This window comes from Coenobita brevimanus, chromosome 21, assembly GCF_032717465.1.
Source record: "Coenobita brevimanus isolate Jiangsu-jjx chromosome 21, ASM3271746v2, whole genome shotgun sequence".
NCBI lineage: Eukaryota > Metazoa > Arthropoda > Malacostraca > Decapoda > Coenobitidae > Coenobita > Coenobita brevimanus.
In genome coordinates, this window is record NC_136974.1 from 15604915 (window position 1) to 15627472 (window position 22558).

The following is a 22558-nucleotide window of genomic DNA, read 5'->3' on the forward strand; positions in this document are numbered from 1 at the left end:
CTGGTTGTTGCAAAGATTCATTTAAAAGGCTGTCACCCGGATTCAAGGGGTTAAAATAGTAGGGAGGAAAGACATTATACCTTTCTGAACATTCATTTTCTCATACGTGTCTTTAGGGCAAAACAGTTCTTTGCTTAAAGTTTTTATCTCTCACTAAACACCCATCTTCCGCTAGTGCAATTCTCACGGGTAGATTTCCTTGTTGTTTTTATGTTTTATCAAGTTTTGAACATTCACATTCTAATACACAATTGGAGGGAATTTTTTCTAAATATTTCTTTTCGGCGAAAATGTTCTTGGTTTTCTATATTTCTGTATTTGGAGCTAGGATATACTGTTATCGAAAAAAAAAAAAAAAAAACCAAATGTATGATTGTACAGCTCTTGAAATCTTTGTATTAAAACTCATCTTTAGATATCACACTTCTAATATAATTCTTGATCTGAGAATAAGTATTAAGGAGGTCAAAGATAAGATACTGAACTAGTCACTTTTCCTGATCATTTCTGCAATTTATCCATAAGAATTCTAGTTGCCATAGGATACACCCGATCAATATTTTCGTGTCTGGCTTTCTTGCCGAGTAATAATAATAATAATAATAATAATAATAATCATCATCATCATCATCATTATCATCATTATTATCATCATCATCATCATTCTGCCTATTTTTGCCATTTGGAAATATATATATACTGTATATATATATATATATATATATATATATATATATATATATATATATATATATATATATATATATATATATATATATATAAGCTCCCGGATAATGTTCATTACAGTTAAGATTTTTAATAACCAGTCATTACGTTCCGGAGATAATATGACTACCTTCTACCGATCGAAATTATGCCGAGACTGGAATATACATACTCTTTATGAAATTAGCTTACTCATTATCAGGAACACAGCGTATAACTCGAACCTTGTTGTACATTACCAAATTGGCAGCTTAGGCGTTAGCCCGTATATATATATATATATATATATATATATATATATATATATATATATATATATATATATATTAGTTATTTAAGATTTAAAAACCTTTGTGAGAATTTTGCGAGATGCAGCATTCCTAATACGTTCAATAAATTTAAATATCTCTAAAATTAATACGTGTTCATGGTGTAAAAAATGATATAGGGCATTCCATATTAAGTTCTACGTTTTTAAGAATCATAATATGCAAAAAGATGAAATAGCAAGGACACCAATTTTGCCGTATAACTCGTTGTGGCAACTCTTTTTATTATCAAGTATTTGTGATTCATGCTTCCCACGTTTAACAACGCAAGGTGGTATTGTCTCTCGCTTTAACAGACTTGTTTTTGTCTTCTGCTGCAACTGTAAACAGAAAAATAAATATAAACCATTATATATGCAAATCTGTTCTATTTATGAATGTAGGGGCCCAATTCTTCGTTGTACATGTTTTAAAATTGCAAGTGTTGGTCCATACGTGGTGCTTTATTTCAGCGAATAATTATTATCCATTATCCTTATTGCTGGAGGAGAAACTGTGATGTAGATGACTTAAGACTGAACAAATATATACTTTATTAGGTATTCATAAATGTTTCTCTCAACTGGCTGAAATTTTGTGAGGAAAATGCATACATGGGGAAAACATGTACCAATTTTCAATACATGAATATACACATGTCTGCCAGCAAAAGTCCCGTATTTATAGTGCAAGAAGTTGGATGTTAAGTGAAATTAATGTAAAATGACTCCATGGCTTGTTGTAGGGGAAAAAAATAAGTTTTTTTTTTTTTTTAAATTCAATAATTCCTCCATTTTATCTTGTTGCAATGTACGTTTGCCTAGTCTAACTTTCTGACTACTTCATCTCTTGTAACATCAGGAGAAATTCACATTAGGAATAGCTATTATGTATATCTATATCTAAGAATTGTATTTATGTAGTAAAAATTCTCGGTATTCACACCAAACTTGGATATCAACACCAGCCTACTATACTACGTGTGGAATCATTACAAAGGATTGAGTAGGCTCCACAGGGATTGGAATTTAGGGCTATAATTTTGTGTGGATACCACATAATACTCTATGCTCTCTCTAATCTATCATATATCATTAATACAATCTGAATCCACATGAAGCAGGAGGAACCGATTCCTACTAGCTATAAGAGACGAAAAAGAAACATTTATGAGACTGACTCCATCTCCCAAATTACAATATTATATCCGAGAATATCTGTTGAATCTAATCTAACACTTCGATTTGGTTGTCCACCTAGTCAATTCTACGGCACACAGAATCTGACTGTACACATCAACACCGACTGTGAGAAAAATAGAAGTCACAAAGTCTGCATAGAAGTTGATGGCTGAAGGGAAAGTGTAATACTGTGTTATAGTAACGTGATTGAACGGGATATAATTGGACTTCAAGCTGTACTGCTTCCATTGGTCAATATCATGACTAAATATGCAGGAAAAACAGTCTTTCATATTATCTTACAGATGATACAAAACCTTCAATGAATTTTGTAGGTTGCTCATTTTTATGTTTACTCTAAAATTTTATTTTAAATCACTCAGTGCACCATTGCAAGCTTTTGAAAAAAATCTTAATGTCAGTAGAGTCAGTTTCTGTAATTTTGGTGGACAAAATTAACCGAGTGAACTTTAAATTTAATATATTGTTCATAACTTCATGGTCAGTCTTTCGTGTCAGTAAAAAGTACCCGGTAATGATATCCATGATTGTCCTAATATGATTACGTAATTATTGAAACTTAAAACGCATTTGTATTTGATTAATGAAACTATAATTTCAAACATTACGAGATGATCAGAAATAATAACTTGGGTACTGATTGCCTTGGGCCCGCAACAGAACTATGTATTTTTAGTTCCCCCAGTTTCCCTTCTGAGGCAATGTTATATTAGGACTGGGTTATAAATTCTAAACTACTATGACTCTTCTGAAAACCATAATGACTGCAGGTCGAAGGCCAAGAGTTGTTGGGATAGAACAGAGATGAGAAATAGATGACATTTACGTAACCTGAAATTATAAGCTCTGCAACCCGTTTTTAAGATGTCCTGCTTGTTCGATCATTTCCCTCCAAAGATTCTAGCCTGCTTACTTTATCATAAGTTTCTATGTATACCGCTAAAGTTTCCGTCTCTTAATTATTACAAGAATGGGTACGTGGGGTTAGGGTACAGTTACTCTACAGATCCGAGTACACATGAGAATCTATTTGTGGCTGAGCTATCGTAAAGGACAGACGAAAACAGACATCTATTGTTAACAGTAAACTTTCGTGGTCCCCAGAAAACACTTCTTTATTTTTTTTAGCTTTTAAAACAGCTAAAACCCGAAAGCTCTGCCATATATATATATATATATATATATATATATATATATATATATATATATATATATATATATATATATATATATATATATATATATATATATATATATTGCTTCAACCTACACATGTTGGAGGAGGGTTTTTGCAACTAATTTAAACATCTGTTGGTTTCAATTAACCTTCGCTGTCTCAGTTAATCGTTGCTTTGTAATTGCAAGTATCAAGCTTCAGGATTATCTAAACCAATTTTTAACACTTGCGAACAACTATCATAGATAGTCAAAGGACTTGTACACTTTTTTCCCCATATACCTGATCATGCTGAAATCCCCAGACAGCTAGGTTATTATTCAGCATCAAATGTCGATTTTATACTTTGCTTGGATAATGTAGAGTAAGGGAACTAGATACACCTAAGTTTCCTCTAATATTAATGAAGTTACAACCCACTGAAACTAATCAGCTACGTTCCTCACGGCTTGTATCATTTCTCCGGATTTTAATTAGTCTCATCAAAGCCATAAATTGTGGATAATATTCATGAACGTTATCAATTACTCCCTTGTGGAATTGACGGATTCTACAATGTTTCTAACCAACAAAGTACATACTATAACTTTCAGTGTCATTCCTATCAAATCAACTATTCGACCTATGGTGGTCCTGTCCCTAATCAGCTATTTCCTTTCCATCTACAATGGTTTCAGATTACTAGAGTCACCTCTTGACCGAGCTAGGTCTACCTAGCTGCCTTCAGTCGCTTCATGGTATTTCAGTACTCTATTGGTGATTTCAGTTCTGAAAAAAGTCTTCTTCCTACCTATTCTTTCTACCTAAAACCATTTCACTTCTGTTGAACCATATCCTCTTGGCATGCAATGTTCTCCATCCACTCTTTCGGTACTTCCTTGAGTATTCCTGTCCTTTAGTCCACCGTCTCAATAGCCACGGTAGTCTCATTCTTGTCTTTGCTGGGAGTGTCAGTGGACTTGGCGGAAGCTGGGGTCTGCTGCTGGGTCTGCTGTGTGGCAGGAGAAGCAGCCGAAGCGGACCCAGTTGCCGAGACGGCAGACATAGTGCTCCCACGCCTCCTATCTGTAACATCGACTATACCTGAATTACACAAGTCCTCTGATACAGGGATATACTATCTAGATGCAAAAATTTTAAGGATATACAACCTCAGATAACAAAAAAGTTTACGAATGAGAAATTTTAGACTACCTGAGTGCTAAAATTTCTACTAAAATGTCTAAGATATATGATTCTTAGATTGTTAGCTTCTAATGTTTGTGGCATATATTCTAAAGTAAACTAATCTGACTGCAGACTTTTAGGATAAGACATTCGACACTAGCTGAATTACTAAAGTTCCAAAGCTTTATCTGGGCTACACTGACCAGAGACCTATTTTAGAGCCATCTTTTTACTGTAACTGAATTGCAAATCTTGTAGTATAAAGGCTAGTAACAGATGCCTACGGTAAGGTACTCGAGGCTTACCTGAGTTACTTAAGTTCTGCAAGACAAGGTTTCTAGAATTTCCGAATTACAAAAATTATTAGATTATGGAATATAAAAGTTACAGGATAAGAGTTTATAGATTATTTGTAATAATGAAATAAGACGACCTGAACTTCTAAGTCCTAAGATAAAAAATTCTTTTCAAACTAAATTACAATAATACCATTTAAATGGAGTTCTAGATTTTTCCTTTTGTAACGTATTTATACCTTTATAGTTAATGCAAAACAATGTCGTTTATACCGCATATTATATGATTTTCTTCACTGTCTTGTATATATGTGTTAAACACTTTGATTACAGGCGATTTTTCTGTTTTGCACAGTCTTGTTTCTACCAGTCGATTTCATTCAGCTTAGAAGCGGCCTACTGAAGGGGTCTGTTATGCCGATATCCAACCCTTTCAGTTCGAGAATTCTACCATAAGCTGAATAAAATCGTCAGGATAGAAAACCAAAAGGAAAAAGGGGGTCCCCAAACTGAATGGGTTAAGAACTATATGACATTATTTCTGTACCTCAGAAAAAAAAAGTCACTACTTATCACTACTTTTTCAGTTTCTATTTTGTCATCCGGTTAGCATTTTCTTTGTATTTAGAAAAAACTAAGCATATGTGCACCTTAATTCTAGCATGTCGACCTCACAAGCTGTCTACTCTGCTACAGTTGTGCAAGCTAATATTGGCCAAGCACTAGAATTAGGAACTTGAACTAATAGGGATCATATTCTAAAGGAAGACTGGGAATTAGGAAAAATTAATTGTGTGCCATAATTACCCTTGTGCAGTCGATAGGGAAAGCTCTAAGTCTTCTTCTTCCTCTAGTATTTGCACTTCCTTGTATTCTGAAACTATTCGAAGTTACCTGTACTTCAGTGAAAAAAGTCCTGACAGTGATTTTCTGGACTACCTATTCTAACTTACAATCAGTGTAAGCTAGTTTTTCAACTATTTGTATTTCTGAGCTAGCTGACATTGCCTAACCTAAATAAAGCCAAAAAGTTCTTAAAAGACATATTTTGTGTATCAGACTTGCTCTCAGTTCACTATGTAATCACTTCGGTTATAGCATGTTTATAGTTATTGTACAAGATTCCCATTACCTTACAATAAGCCATCAGGTTTGCTCTACACTTCTAATGTAGCCAGTGGACCTATCACTGTATGTATATTATTGTAATACAGCTGCAGACATAATGCTTCACTTTCTTACATAAACAAACGAAACAGTGAACAGTGACCTTCCAGTCCCAGTCGTAGGATGTTTGGAGCCCAGCAAACTTTTCAAAATATAAGAGTCTCAAATTGGTTCACCGAGAAAGTGGAGCATTAATACTGGCCGAAACTGTACGTGTTTCACATTCCCTTGCATTTTATTGCGAAAATTGTTTACTTTTGTATTTTATGTCCACTAATTGCAGAATCGTTCTAAACTGTGGAGCACCTAAACTGTATAACCAGTTTTGCCATTATCATTCTAATATACAGTACAACCTATTTTGAACCTTAAGCTTTAGCCCCTTCAGTATAGTGACTTGTTAACTAAATCCTTGCAACTACCAGACGATATTCTTCAGCATAAGCTCTGTCATAAAGGAGAGATTACTGAGGGCAACATAATTATAACCCCTCCAGTTTGAAAGTCTCTTATCAGCTGAACATACAGTAATCGTCCAGTGGCAGCAAGAGTTCAGTATGACAAGTGTCATCATAGTCAAGGGGTTAATCGTACATAATTCGATGACTAGTTTCCCTGTGAAAATATTTTGTCATTTAGAATTTATGACATATCTCGTCCTTCCTGTAAGATGAAATCTGAATCTACTTTGCATTCAGTATTTACTATGGTTCTGCCTTGGAATACAAATAGCTTAGCTCTGAGTACCTCTAATGTAGATCTTTCAGAGATTTTGTATCCTTTTTTTTTTTATTTTTAAATATCTGCAACACAGAGGTGTGTATGGTATATAATGGAGCTCACTGTGATTTACGTACCTTAGAACATATTCCGATGTTATAAATTTTGGGATCAGCTAATTTGTTTTTGCATTAGTTGTACATAAAAAATTGATTCTGATTTTGTGGATTTGCGATTTTGAGGTTAATTCTATTTTGTATGCTTTCGTATCTTAGAATGCTCAAAATATGAAGCCATAAAAAAAGAAAGAATGATTGTTTACAAACTATACCTAACATGAAGCCAGTCTAACTTGGTAAAATTTACGTTCATGTAACGTAGATCTAGTTCATTACTGAAACCTGGATATTATCCCATATTTCGAATTTGAATGCAAAGTTAAATATTAAAAAATCCACATCCCATTTTACTTTCACCTGTAATTGCGTTTAATAATGGATCATGTAACCGTCCTATTTTTTTTTTTTTCCCACTGAACTCCACATATTTCTGTTATGCACTAACACTGGAAAATGATACCCAAACTATATAATTACAACACACTAAGGCATTTAACGTTACCTGACCTAATCCTCACTCTTACTTTGTCACATTCAATCTAACCCTTCTTTACATCTCAGGACTTTCCCTTACACATCCTGTTCCCTAACTGACCCAATCAATCCGCTGACGTTTAATAAATTTTTATTCTCGTTGTTTTCATACGTTTTCATTCAGTATTGAGAGCGTCACAGTAATGGAGGAATTATTTAGATTAAATGAAACTCAAATTCGAAGTCTCTTCTCAGGTGAATATAATCGCCCGTAGGTTTTATGCATGTGAATAAAGACGTCCTCGGATTGAATGGGTTAAAAGGCAAGTTAGCATAAAAAAACATCAGTCCTTCACATTAGTTATAAGTTATGATGCGTATCCTCGCTTGACCTGAAGAGAGAGTAGGCTGTCAGTATTTATAAATGACGGAAAATATCGAGTACCTAAATAAACAGCTATTTCTTGTAATCTTATTAAAATTTTTAGTTAATGCCTGAATAAATGAGGTTTTACCTTCATGAACATTAATTACATATTAATTGTGCCTAATCCTCTACTATCCATAATAATCATCATATTACGTTAAAAACATTAAGAACACCGAAAATACTATGGAACACTACACATTTACCAAAAGGATGCCACATTACTGACAACATTGCTCACAAAACCACCACATGAACAAGACCAAAAATGAAAACACCAGTATAACAACACCAACACCAATACTGAAGCAAAAACACCAACAGTACATTATACCATCACTGCACACAGTATTACAGACATACTTAAATAACTAACTAAACAGTGCTAAATACAGTAAATGTTGCGGCTAAAAAACAACAACTCAAAAACAAGTAGTACAGAATCCGTATACAAACAAAAAAGAAGGTACAAAAAAAAAAAAAACTATAATGCATATGCTTAAAAACTATGAAGTCACCATATATATATATATATATATATATATATATATATATATATATATATATATATATATATATATATATATAATCTCGCACAACTGCCAAAATGACAATTTTTCATGATAAATACTTATGAGACTGATAAGTATGCAAGCATCAATTATATAATGTCAGAAAATGTATGGAAAATAATAAAAATAAAAAAATTGAGTGTTTATGATGTTGGAAAGTGCCTCTTATAAAGTAAAATTATAGGTGCTAAACAGTGCCACATCCAGACGCTATAATATGTATTAAAAATCACCAAAAAATAACGAGAATAACCACCATCAAAATTCCCATAAAAAAAAAAAAAAAAAATCTGGTCCATCAACAAAAGCTGGACAACACAATGGGGTGAATCAAATAACACGTAACATTACTAAAAACACCTAGTGAAGGGCTACAGTATTTATCCCCTTCAGTAAGATGATGTTTTTCCCTTAAGTCAGACCACCACCGGACGATTTAAGATAGACAGGACCTTTAGCAGGGAAGTGCAAAAGAAGGTTATATCTAACACTTATTATTACAAATATCTCTTGTTTGTTGACAAAAATCGTCCGGAGACAGCAACAAAATGAAATACACCTTACCGAAACAAGTGAGGGATATAACATTAAGAAATGTACAATCTGCAACGAAAACCATCACAGCCACATATACAACAGATGTTACAGGTGGCACAAAGGGATGACTGATGACAACAAAACCAGCTAACTACAGACACACCACCACCAGCAACTACAACGAAAATAACCACAGTCACAAAAATAGTGGCAGTTATTTTGGCACAAAAAGAACATTACTGACATCAGCACCGTCTAACTTTATACAGAACTACACCAACATCTACAACAAACACACGACCACAGAAATCAAGGGCACACTGTACGATATTTACACCAACACATGTACATTATGCACAACGGCGACATAAACAGCAACATCACAACTATCACAATAACACCATCACACCAACAATCACAAATATGTTTATGGCAAGACATTCAGACGTATTATGTAAAGTCCTGATGAAGGCCAGGTGTGTAGTTCACCTGTATTTTTTGCTCACACAAGCCTGACCATTAGTACTTCAGTAATATAAAATCTGGGTCGCGAAATGATGTGGCTTGCATAATATGATCTAATGCGTTTGATAATAATAATAATAATAATAATAATAATAATAATAACTGATGGAGAATCATGGCATTCACGTAAAATACATTTTTAAAAACTAATAATACAGGGTGTATTGTACACATGAGTTGTATGTCTGATTTCATTTGCAAAAAAAAAAAAAAAAAAAAAGAAGAAATGTTGGGAAAAGACGTACATTTTTTAATCTCCTGTCTTCTGTGAGGGAGACTGTAAATAAAAAGTTTTATAATTTCACATAGTTACATAAAAGTCATTTGTAAGATAGTGTGCCATATAATGTCAGTCATGCTCATCTGCAGTCAGTATGTCTGTCAGTTGCAATGACGCTACAGAGAAGCCATAGTAGTGCGAAGAGTGATTTACTGAAACTACGAGTAATTCCATTACGTAAGAAAAAGTTTTACGAGTATAGCTACGTATGACGGAAAATCACCATAATAAAACTTGATACTTGATCCTGACAACTTTGAGAAACACCAAGTGTTTTGTGGAATCAAGGTGTAAGTCAAACCTGCATTTTTTGATGAAACTGATGAATTAACGTGATATGTGTTTGTCTACGGCCCGCATAATTACGGATGCCACACTTTGCCGTGGATTTGGTTTCAATAAACCACTTTCCGTACTATGGTTTGGCGTCACTATAGCTGACAAACACGCCCGCCATTGCTAAGCATGGCTGCCATAAATATGACTTATTCATAGCAATTAGGTGACTGTGCCAAATCTGAATGCTTACTTTGTTGCAGACAACTTTTGTTATTTTCTCACAAGCGACGGATGACTTAGAAATGCTGTTTCTTCACAGGTGCATTTGAGAACAAAACCGCTCACATGATTTTTGTAAACCTGTTCGATGCCATCGTTCTTTTTTAGTTCTTACTGATTCCAGACTACTTTCTTTTTTGTACAAGGAAGAATTAATGATAATTATATCCAACCCTGTCAGTTTTAATAATCCCTGCGAAGTTGAACAGAATCATGTGGTGGCAGTGAAGAGTGACTGCATAATATGTAATGAGAACACACTCAAAACCCACATCACAAAGCACTGGACTGATTAACCAGGTGATGATTATCTCCCTCTACATCAGCCCCGTTATAACAGTGATTTGTTTGACGGTAAAGACAAGGAGAAAGTAAAGCTACCCATGAATTTCTTTTCCCAAATGCGAATTCTAGTTACTAGAGAAAAAATATTTTTGAAGGATGGACAAGGTATGGAGATGACGGAAAATTCCCATGCATCTTTATTTTCCTCCAAATCAAAGTTTGAGTTAGAAGTGTGAACTGATGATAGGCTTCTTCGGGTATCCGGAATCTGTATTGTCGTTGGTGTAGGAGGATCCCTTGCACCTCTTCCTTATCAGTTTATATCTGTATATGACACGAAATTGTCATGTTATATATATATATATATATATATATATATATATATATATATATATATATATATATATATATATGAATGAAAAATTTGAGAAAACATTAACCGGCATGCGTTTCGGTGCACATAACCACACCTATAATGCAAAATGTTACTACTTCACCTTATACTACGATTTGGTTGATATAAATGTCACTTTACTCAGAATTTAATGTTGCCAGAATGAGAGTACATACTTATCTATGCAGCTAATATGGGACTTGAAATTTTTTTTTTTTTTTTTTTTTTTTTTACCCTGAAGGTTCAAGATCTATTAAGTACAGATAATAAACAAATGGGTATTCGAAAGACAAATTTTCTCTCGTGTTCAAAACTCTAAAAGCAAAGCGATATTAAATAAACAAAGCCAGTCAATAGTAGCTGAATGCCGAATTATACCATATTTTGAGTTGAAAATAGCAATTTTTCCAGATGGCCCATTTTGCCCCATCATCTCGTAATCTCACTTTCTTATACAAGCGAAAACTGGCACGGAGGTACTACTATAATAATAATCGAGGAATATTTGGGGGTGTTAATACAAAAAACTGGCAGTCAAATAGCCGGGTGTAGGATGTTTTGAGTTGAAAGTTACACATTTTCAGGGCGGCTCTTAGAAAGATAACAACACACTTTTCTTCACAGCTCATGTCTAATTTTCATAGACATACGAAACTGGGTATGGAAATATTATGATAATGATGGAAAAAAGTAATAGTATGAACTCTTCACTACAAAAGTCGTATATCACATACGTTACTGGTAAATACCGATATTGTAGGTGTATGGAAAGCAGTATGTGGGAACTGCAATTCGTTTCTAAACTAGGGCTTTACTGTAAAAATCATCTCACGACGGGGAGTCACTGAAACAGCAGCTTCAGCAGGGATTACAATGATTTTTTTTTTTTTATACTTGAGCTGCATGCTCCGCCTCCTTGGGGCCTCCGAAGCAAGTCTCTTGTGTACTATTACGAAAATAAAAAAAACTTTTTATATGCAAGAACGTCTAATTATAAACTCATTATGTATTGCTGGATAGAGGTGCAAAAAAGAAAAAGTTGTGTTTTTGAAACCAAGTTTTCCATACAAATGTCCGTCAAGGTACAATGTGCTTTGTTCAGGAAGAGGTGATGGAAGCCTCCTAAGCCAAAGAAAATACGACTCAAGCAACACATTCTCTGGTTCCTCAGTGTGGACTAAACTTCGGTGTTACATAGTTCATCGAATTGGTTGCTGTGAACGCAGTATGGTTCCTTATTTTTGTTTGCTTTAATATGGGTACGCAGATGGCAGTAGTATGTCCTTTCATACACTCACATATACCCGAATCCTAGCGGTTGCTACCGATGATAATTCGGCAGATATATCCTGCCGCACTCACAAAGACAGCCATTACTCCACCTCAGTTTTCACATATACTGCTTTTATTACATATACATCTTTTCGGTTTGTACTTCTCCAACATGGGAAGAGGTTACTTCAGGCTATCACTCTCCCTCTGGGGAGGTTTGGTGCTGCATCACATGAGATGATACAGATATAGACGGTCCTGTTTTTTCCATGGTACCGGTAAGGCTCGATTAAGAGTCTCCCATGTTATCTCCTTGATTTTTTTTTTTTTTTTTTTTTTTGGCCGCACCCATAGGGACAACCCAATTCAGTTTGTTTCTAACTAGGTTAATCACTGACTGAATCACTTTACCGTTTTGAAGTTGAAGCTGGCAAGTTGCAACTGTAGAGTGTTACGAGCGTGTGTGTGGTGTGCATGTGGGGTGTGCCTGGAGGTTGTGTCCAAGACAAAGGACATCTTTTGGGACGTGTTGGGGTGGTGGATAAGGCTGGGTTCGGTGTGACTGTCAGTGGACTTCTTTGGCTTGTACTTTGTTCCTGATATCTCCCGACGATTTTCAATGCCTCCTAGTCGTCAAGGAGTTAATGAAAACTACCTTTGATCTCACCAGATCGAAAACTCTGCTCAGAGCGAAATAAAATCGCATAGAGAGTTGGAGAAATCATAAGCAAAATCAAAACTAGTGGTGTTCAGACGGCACTGCGACGCCGCGCTAGAACTTTGACCTTGACCCATGACCATGACTTAAGACCGATCTCCACCAAATCGAGTTACTTCATCCTATCCTCACACACAATGTTCCGGTTTTAATACAAATCCAACAAGTCATTCACGTGATACTGTACACCCTGTTTTTTGTACCTTGCATTTTGATCTTCCAGCAATGAGCAGCATCTTCCTACCACTCCAGCACAAATGTATGTATTAGTTTTATCCAAACTGGGTGAGTCATTGATGAGATAATTTAAGATACATACAGTATATACATACATACATACCTCTACCACTGCATCCGACAGTAAATCTGCTGCTGTCCCATATTTTCCTGACGATCACAATAGGTACGCCCTTCAGTGTACTGTAACTAATTACATTTTCTTTTGCCTCAAGGGGATACTAACGAATTACGTTTTCTCAGACTGACAGCTTAATTTCTCTCTTTCCTCAGCTCACGTCAGATGACATTATTTAGATGAGCGAGTAACGGAGTCTGAGTGTTAATATTACCGCCACTGATCCTTCATATTCTTTTGTGGGCACCGTGAGACAGTTTCATTCCTATGAGATTAACCTGAGTGTTAATAATTGTCCGTTGTCCCCACGTTGATGGGTACAGAATACAATCCCTGCCATCCCCTATTAATTATAACACACAGGCCCCACACAAACCTTAAAAATAACCACAGGCGTGGCAGTGGTGATGAGGAATTGTACAGCTGAATATCCGCAGGATACTCAAGACGTTAGATTATCTAGCAATGACCAATAATTTCTGAAGCATGCGGTGAAGATGTAGTTTGTTATTGTTAAAACAGGTTTATGCCAATCGAACGCACCTGGGTCATTAAGGCATATAACTACTATGGGCTTATACCCATCCTTTGTGGAACCATAACAGATCTGACATTTCTGCATCGTTACTGACTACACTCAGTGATGTGATGATACAGCTTCACTAAAGCTAATAACCACAGATGTTTCACAAATGACAGCCAAAACTTGGGACACGTTCTCTAGGGCGATCTAAGTTTTAGCCCCATCTGTTTGACGACGTCCGCCTTTTTCGTCTTCAGTCAGGCCATCATCAGATTTTATTCAGCTTAGCAACATCTCTTAAAACATCTCTTATACTGAATGGACCAGCGACGGCTATATATAACCCTTCAGGTTAGAAAAGTCTTTACTAAGCTTAATGAAATCCACAGAAAGAAACAAGAATAAAATAACTACTACGTGTGGACTGAGGAAGCTAAGTAGACAACCGTGAACACCCATTATAATTACTGGTTATAATAAGTGAATCAGTCAGCACTTAGTTTTTTTTTGGGGGCCAAAATCATTGACTCACTCTTGGATTAACTTTATTAGGCTAAATATTGATTAATATGGCTACTAAGCCGTTCATATTATCATTTAGTACGGTAATATATTAGGTGGAAATGGGTCAACATATCCCTCACTTTATATAAACACTCAAACTCCTACGACTCACTCCCAGTTAATAATCTCCTCCGGCATTTGGTACAATAAGTACTGGAGCAGCTGTCCCCATCCTGACAGTATTAGCACTCTCAGGCTCCTACACGGCTCTCAACTGACATTAAATCGTCAGGAGTTTCCCGGAATGAAATAACAAAGAGAACACGAGGAACTAATTAGGGCATCATCATTCACCCGATTCATCCATCAACTTTCGTGTATTAGTTACTAAGCTAGAATCAGCCAACCTATCTTTTCATCTATCTATCAGTCTATCTACCTACCTACCTACCTACCTATCTATCTATCTATATAATCTTAAGGGGAAGGCTAGAATTAGTCACCCAATTTTTTTTTTTTTTTTTTTTTTTTTTTTTTTTGAGTGGAGGGGATGTTGGAACCACTCACTCAACCATATAGTTTTGGTGGGACTACAACCAGTCATTTTAACCAGTGTTTTATATTCTTGTTTTTTAGTCCAGGATCATTCACACACCATTTTACTTATTTATTTACTAGTCAAGAATCAGTAATTCAATCATTCAACCAACCATTCAACAGTTGTCTGTACTATAAACGCTGTTGTGCCCTCCCTCCACCCCTCTGAACCTGCTAGCAGAACCTGGTGGAACTACAGGGCGCCTGCCACTGGCTGATCACAGAGTGGCAGAAGCCGGGAGATAAGGCGTCACGGGTACCAACCCACCCCATCGGTTGGGTAGGAAAATGGGCAGTGCTTAGAGGAATATTTCACCACGCCCATTTGAAAAGAGTTTAATGGGAGGAGACTGCAAAAACACTGCACTGGCTGAGTGAGTAGGCATCAGTAGGCTGATATATATATCTATATCTATTTATCTGTCTATTTATTTATGCTTTTGTTAGTCCAGTGCCAGAGACAGACTAATGTTCACTCCTTATTATCGCCCGCATTTACAAGACGGAGCGATAATGTTTTTGACCGCCTCTGTGTGTGTGTGTGTGTGTGTGTGTGTGTGTGTGTGTGTGTGTGTGTGTGTGTGTGTGTTCCCGTTATATCTCATGAACGGCGTGAGCTATCAACATGAAACCTTCCGGATATCAAGATATGGCCGAAATCTTGGACTTGGCCAACAGCATTTTCTGGCGGGCGATTAGCATTCGACTCCCGAATGCTTTTCTGTCATTATCATTATTATTATTATTATTATTATTATTATTATAAGTATTATTATTATTATTATTATTTTATTATTATTATTTTATTATTATTATTATTATTATTATTATTATTATTATTATTATTATAAGTATTATTATTATTATTATTATTATTATTTTATTATTATTTTATTATTATTATTATTATTATTATTATCATTATTATTATTAATTAGCCAGCATCAATGAATTTGACAACCAAACATGAACGAATCATATAATACTTAATTTAAAGTCAGACGCAGAATGCACAGACAAGGAACAATACTGACAGTGTTTCAGAGTCTTATGTCCAGCTCACCAACTTCCTACATCGTCTTTTATCTAAGAGTCCTCTTCTTGTGGCATTAGCAAGATCACTACCACCATATCCTCTGAGTCTTATTTTACACATTACACTCACATGTTCTCTTGTACCTTACTTGTATCTCCTTAAGCGATACGATTTGCGTAATTAAGTAGTCTACAAGAAAATATCAATATGCTGTACGCATATAAAAAAAGTAGAAAGTGTTAGGAAGCTTCCCAAGCCCATTTTTGTTTCAAGTAAATTTCTTTACCGACAACTGTACATTTACAGTATTTAGTACTTCCGTATGGAAATATCCGTGCACTGTACCTCTGAAAACACTGATGTATGACCTGTTCAGCTGTGAATGGTGTATGTAAGTGTTAGTGGCAAGATAGTTACAACGGCATACAATATCACTTGGTGCTGGGCAAGCGTGTGACAAACCATGCCTGTTTGTCATCTAGATTGTGCCCCTTGAAGCCTGACTGAACTTGAATTAATTAGCAGTCTAATGTTACAACAGTTTGTAGATACGAGCAATGATATCAAGAAAACCACTGAAAAATAATACTGTTCATACGATTTCTACTGCACACATCACTGTCAGATGTTTAAATTACTGGAATAAGCAAAAGCAGGTGGCATGGAGAGTATGGTGAAATTCTTCCCAGATTAAGAAAACTTTTTTTTTTTTTCCCCATCATCGTAAATGTCTGACTCATAATGCGTACTGTGGACTCTCTTATCATCCGATAACCATAATTTTTTGTGTTGGTTTTATTATGGAACTTCAGGAGTTTGCATACTACTTTACATTTGCTTTTAGGATTTTGATGTCTGTATGAAAACATCATCTATATAAAATACTACATGCTGTAATTCCATGAACTCAAAACCATTAATAATTTTAAAAATCTAATCAGACTATGTTCTCTAAAATCACTAAAATCCTAACTGAAATATTTTAGAACACGAAATTATTCATGCAGCTGTTGACAGTAGCTTGCACTATCTACTTAAAATGTTATACAGATTTATAATGCATACCACAAATTACAACTGGCCTAATGTAAAAAAAAAAAACTACTTTTGTTAATATCTATTATGTATAACTACACTAATGTGGCACATATTACACTCTTGCTAAAGTTACTGTTATTAAAAGTTTTTTGTCCTATGTTCAAGATTACATTAGTGATTCAGTGCTATTATTTTATAATTTATTTCATATAATTTCAATAGCTGTGTGCTTAGCAGTGAATAATGAATGAGAATTAGTAGGTTTATGATAGAATGCAGAAGGTGTAGAATATCAAGGTTGTACATACAGTAGGATAAGTTATAGTGGAACTAAGACATATTCAGAGCTACCATAGTCTGAACAAATTTCAGGCTAAAGATGCTAAGGTACACACCCAGGACTCTGTCACTAAAAAACTATGTTCTTTTTGTACTCTAATTTACACGGGAGCTCTGCACGACAACACTGTGTTCTACCATGCTCTCACAAAGGACTTAGGACTCTATATGGTACATGGAGCATAAACCAGAAGAATGGTGGAAGTAGCGTCTGTAAAATTCTCCCTTATTAAATGTTTAACATTTTATATACTAAAATTATAATTTCCAACCCCTTCAACAAGATTTCTTTTTTAAAATTTTAATATCTTGTTGATGGCACCCTTAGACGAAATGAACCTGGGAGATTCCCCTTGTACTTAAGGGGTCAGTGAAAGTTAACCCCTTCAGTCTGAAAAGTTTCCTCTACGATCTATGAAATATCTGGAGACAGCATGAGTTGAAGACTGAATTCGTCCATAAGCAAAAGGGGTTAATAAGTGATGAAAATAATAATGGTAATAATTTAGAAAACACTTTTTATCAGGGAGAATATAAGGGTCAATCTGATTTTATGAACTGCGTTTTCTGTTTTATTAGAAGACTCATATTTTTAGACATTTTTCTGGTTAGCTATTGCATGTTTTTTTTTTTTTTGGGGGGGGAGGGAGCAGGGGAGGGAGTGGACGAGGAAGTGAAGGAGAGATGAGGTGGAGAGGCGGAGAAAAATGGCAGGAAAACTAAAGGAAGATTCTGGTAGGGTGAAGAGAGTTAAGTTTGGTGTCTCTTACGAATCTTCCATTTTGGGTAGGTAGGTAGGACGGTAATCAGGTATGTAGGTAGGTAAGTAGGAAGGTCAGGTAGGCAGGTAAGTAGGTAGGTCAGTAAGCATGTAACTGCGTAGGTGCTCAAGTATGCAGGTAGACAGGCTCATATCAGTGAAGTATATGTAAGTAGGTATGTAGACAGGCAGGACTAAAGCAAAGTGAATGAAGCTGGTAAGTAGGCCGTAAGTAGGCAGGCAGCGAAAGGTAGCTACACGAGTACACAGGTAGGTACGAAGGTAGATAGGTAAGGATGTAGGTAGGGGGGGGAAGCAAAGTACTGGACGTTATAAGGTGGTAAGTAGTTAGGTTAGTATACAGTTTAGGTGTAAGCATATTTTACGTAGGTAAGTAGGTAGGTTTAGGGGTAAGTACACTTTAGGTTGGTAAGTAGGTAGGTCTAAGTGAAAGTACACTTTACGTAGGTAAGTAGGTAGGTGGGTGGGTAAGCAAGAGACTACGTTGGCAGGTGGTAAGTAGATAGGTTTATATGCATTAACGGTGTAAGTACAATGTACAATTTAACGTAGGTAGGCTGTTGGTAGGAGGGTGTGTAGGTATTCTTCTATTTCATGGTAACTAGTAAGTGGAAATTTCAGTGTTTCCTGTTGAGAGGTAAGTAGACATGAGTGTGTATTTTAAACCTTTCACACCGAGGATGTCTCTATTTCGCTCTTGCTCACTTCAGACGATTTCATTCAGCTGAGGGGGTTAACGAGGCCTTGATCTAACCCCTTCAGCACAAAGTTTCTCCTGTGCAAAATAAAATCGTCTGTAGATGACATGAACAAAAAATAAAGAACGTCCTCGTGCAGAAGGTAGCAAGGTATTAAGTATGTAATTAACAGAAGGTTAGTATGTCAGTACCTGTAAGTAGAATGGTTAGTAGGTATGTTTTCTCTGTAGGCATTCGTAGGAGACAGTTATGATGCTGTTTGTTAGCAGGGGGTAAGTAGGTCTGTAAGTAACGTACAAGTTAACTGGCAGGTGGATTTGATGCTGTTCGTAACTTGGGAATAAGTAGATCTGTTTGTCAGGTATAGGTAGGCTGGTAAGTTGGTGGGTGTGATGTTCGTAAGTAGGCTGTAAGTATGTCTGTAAGTAAAGTATTAAATGTTCTCAAATGGCTGGCTGGTGGATCTGATTGTTCTCGTAAGTAGGTAGTAAGTAATCTGACTCTACTCGTAAGTACGAATGGAGAAGGTTGGCTGGTGCGTGTGGTGCTGTTCATCGAACTATAATCACGGAAACATCGCTTCCAAAGCGCCCTGTCCTCCGAGATGAAGCAACCCATCCCTTACCCAATATCGCTCTCACTCGTGTACTTCTCCATCCCTTCCCTCCACCTCATCCCCCCCCCCCAGTCTCTCTCTCTCTCTCTCTCTCTCCCTCCCTCTCCACCTCTCTCACACTCTCCTAGTCAATGTTTCACCCTCCATTTAGCCCATATGGCCAAACCATCTACGGGTATTCCTCCTAACACTCTCCACCTCATTCACAACACCACAATCCTTCAGAACTTCCTCCTGTGTTTGTCTCTCCACGTTACTCTAGACGCACCTCTCAGATAAGTCATTAACTCAACACACTCTTGACTTGCGTCATTCCAACAACGTCATTGTTTCCCTTCGTCACATTAGTGTGGGGACTGCAATATCATACAACGACTACTTTACTTCCATTCTTATCTCCTTGTTCCATGTCAGTGACCTTAGGTGAGTCACATTCCTTCTTCCCTGCCATACACTTTCTAAAGCTTCATCTTCCAAATTTAACGCCCTGCTCATCACAAAACATTTGTATTTAAAGGTGATTATGTTCGCCGTTTCCGGACTTTTTAGTCTACTACCTATAGTACTCCGTGATTTCATTGTTCTCTCTCTCTCTCTCTCTCTCTCTCTCTCTATATATATATATATATATATATATATATATATATATATATATACAAAACCACGGAGAAATGAGACATCCATGTCTGAATCTGACATCCAAATAAAGAAACTTGGTCACTTCTTTCACAGGCTCTGCTGCCCTTGCATCCCCACACCTACTTTCAGCAGCAGTCAGAATGTCCCACCTTCCCCATAATATTCCCTGCCCCTTTCACGTTATTTGTCTGCCAGCTCAATCGTATGTTTTCTTCAGATCCATGAAGATAGCATTCAACTTTTTCCCTTTTCTAAACAAGTTTCTGGTATACAGTACATCTCAGACAGGATCTGGTCTATACTACCCCTCCCCTTCCCAGCACGCCATTGTTCCAGTATTACCATTCCCTCGGTTCTCTACCTCACTCACTCTGTAGCCATCCTACGTTTATACAATTATCCGTCCCACTAGGATGATATCTATTTAGCTATCTATAAACATATAAATCTATCTATCTATCTATCTATATCTATCTATATCTATCTATCTGTCTATTGCCAGACGCCTCAATCCCGTTCGGGGTGGCCACAAACAAATCGCTTCTACGTCGTCGTGTCCCCCGCCATTTCACTGCCCCGCTCCCAACTCACACACCCCTCTCTCATATACCTCTCCACCCCATCCCTCTATCTCATCCTCGGCCTCCCCCTCCCTCTTCCCCCCTCCACGTCACTCACATACACTCTCTTCGTCAGTCTTTCACTCTCCATATATATATATATATATATATATATATATATATATATATATATATATATATATATATATATATATATATATATATATATATATATATATATGGTTGGAAAATACAGCAACTTCTGCATTTATGATCTTCCAAATACTTTCAACTTCCTGACGGCGCACTTCTACTCCCGGTTTAATGCTACTATACTTCTACCCAAAGACATTAGTAGAACACGTAGTGAATACAAGAAATATAACCTTCTCTACGCGTTCTACTAATGCCTTTGGGTAGAAGTATAATAATATTAAAGTAGGAGCAGAAGCCTGCCGCCAGCAAAGTTGAAATTATTTGGAAGAAGATCATAAATGCAGAAGTTGCTGTATTTTTCAACTAGATTTGTCTAAAAGTAAACCTGCTGCCGAGATATGGGAACACACACACACACACACACACACACAAGCATACACACACACATTTTACATATATATATATATATATATATATATATATATATATATATATATATATATATATATATATAATTGCCATGGAATCCTCTTTCCCCTTGTATAAGGGGAATTATTGTATCTGAATTCCAGTCGCCTTGCACTCTATTACTTTCCCCAAACCAATATATCGCCTTCACTCTCCAGTTTTTTAAGAGTTTGTTGTTAATAAATAGGTTATATCTGAAACTACTTGTAAACAGATACAAGTAGCTGTGTGGGTCAGTTGTAGGTAATTCGACGTTGTTGATAAGTAAATAGTAATAAAATTGATTGGTGATGTTTATAAGTAGGTTATGAGTAATCTGATGGTGTTTGTCGGAAGTTGTGTAAGAATAATGTGTAAGTAGAGGCCGCCAGAAACAATAGTGGCCTCCTGTAACATGTAATTATAACTTTCGGGAGCCAGATTGGATTAGATCTCGGAGGGTAGTGGGGAGGGTGTTTAGGTGTTGTTTACCTTAGTCTGTCTCTCCTTCATACTGCTTCCTCTTCTTGCACCTCTCCTACTTCTCCCTATTCCCTCTCTCCATTCCTTCCCCTCCTTTTTTTGCTTCTTCTCTTCCTTATTCCTCATCCCTTCCTTTCCTCCCCATTTTCCTCTCTTATTCCTTTGTCTCCCTGTTTCTTTTCTTCTTTTCTTATTTCCTCTCCTTACTTTCAATTTTCTATCCCTTACTATTATCCTCTCCTACTACCTCCTTCTCTTCTCTCTTCTTTCTCAAACCCTCATAATTTTCATTTGCTTTCCCACTTGCACATCCTCTCTTCTTCGCTATCCCCTCACACTTCTCTCCTTCCCACTTCATCCCGGAGTCATTTTTCACCATTCCTTTTTTCCTCCCTCTCTCTGTCTATTTCCCTTTCCCTTTCCTTCTTGCCCATTCCCTTCTGCTCCTTTCTATTCCCCTCTCCATCCTCTTATTCTACCTCCCCCACTTTTTTCCAAACCTTTCCTCTTTACCCTTCCCCTCTTTTTCTCTCCTTGCTATCATCCCTCCCCTTGTATTTTTACTCTACTTTCCCTTTCCCCTCTCCCTTCCCTCCCCCCCCCCTCTCTCTCTCCGATTTTTCTCCACTTTACCTTCGACACCAAGTCTCCTGTTACTACCATCCTACCTCCATGATCCTCACCCTCCTCGCCTCCCCCTTCTCCTCTTCCTGTCTTCTCTATTTCTTTCTCTTCTCATCACATCTTTATAACTTCATTTTCTACCTCATCCTTCAGTTCAATGTCTTACCTAAACTTAACAAGCTTTCTAAAACTTTCTAAAAAAATCTAGTGTTATCAGCCTTAGAGTATCGTTGACTCC

At 36.4% G+C, this 22558-nt stretch overlaps 1 protein-coding gene across 1 annotated transcript in view; it reads right to left on the bottom strand.

Annotated features, from left to right (window-relative positions):
* Positions 1–3687: 3687 nt before the first annotated feature.
* jus (EB domain-containing julius seizure protein) overlaps positions 3688–22558 on the bottom strand; it is a 690978-nt gene continuing 672107 nt past the window's right edge. The window contains exon 7 of the mRNA XM_080266641.1: positions 3688–4490. Coding sequence (XP_080122767.1) covers positions 4309–4490 — 182 coding nt within the window. The 3' untranslated portion in view covers positions 3688–4308. The remainder of the gene's footprint in view (positions 4491–22558) is intronic.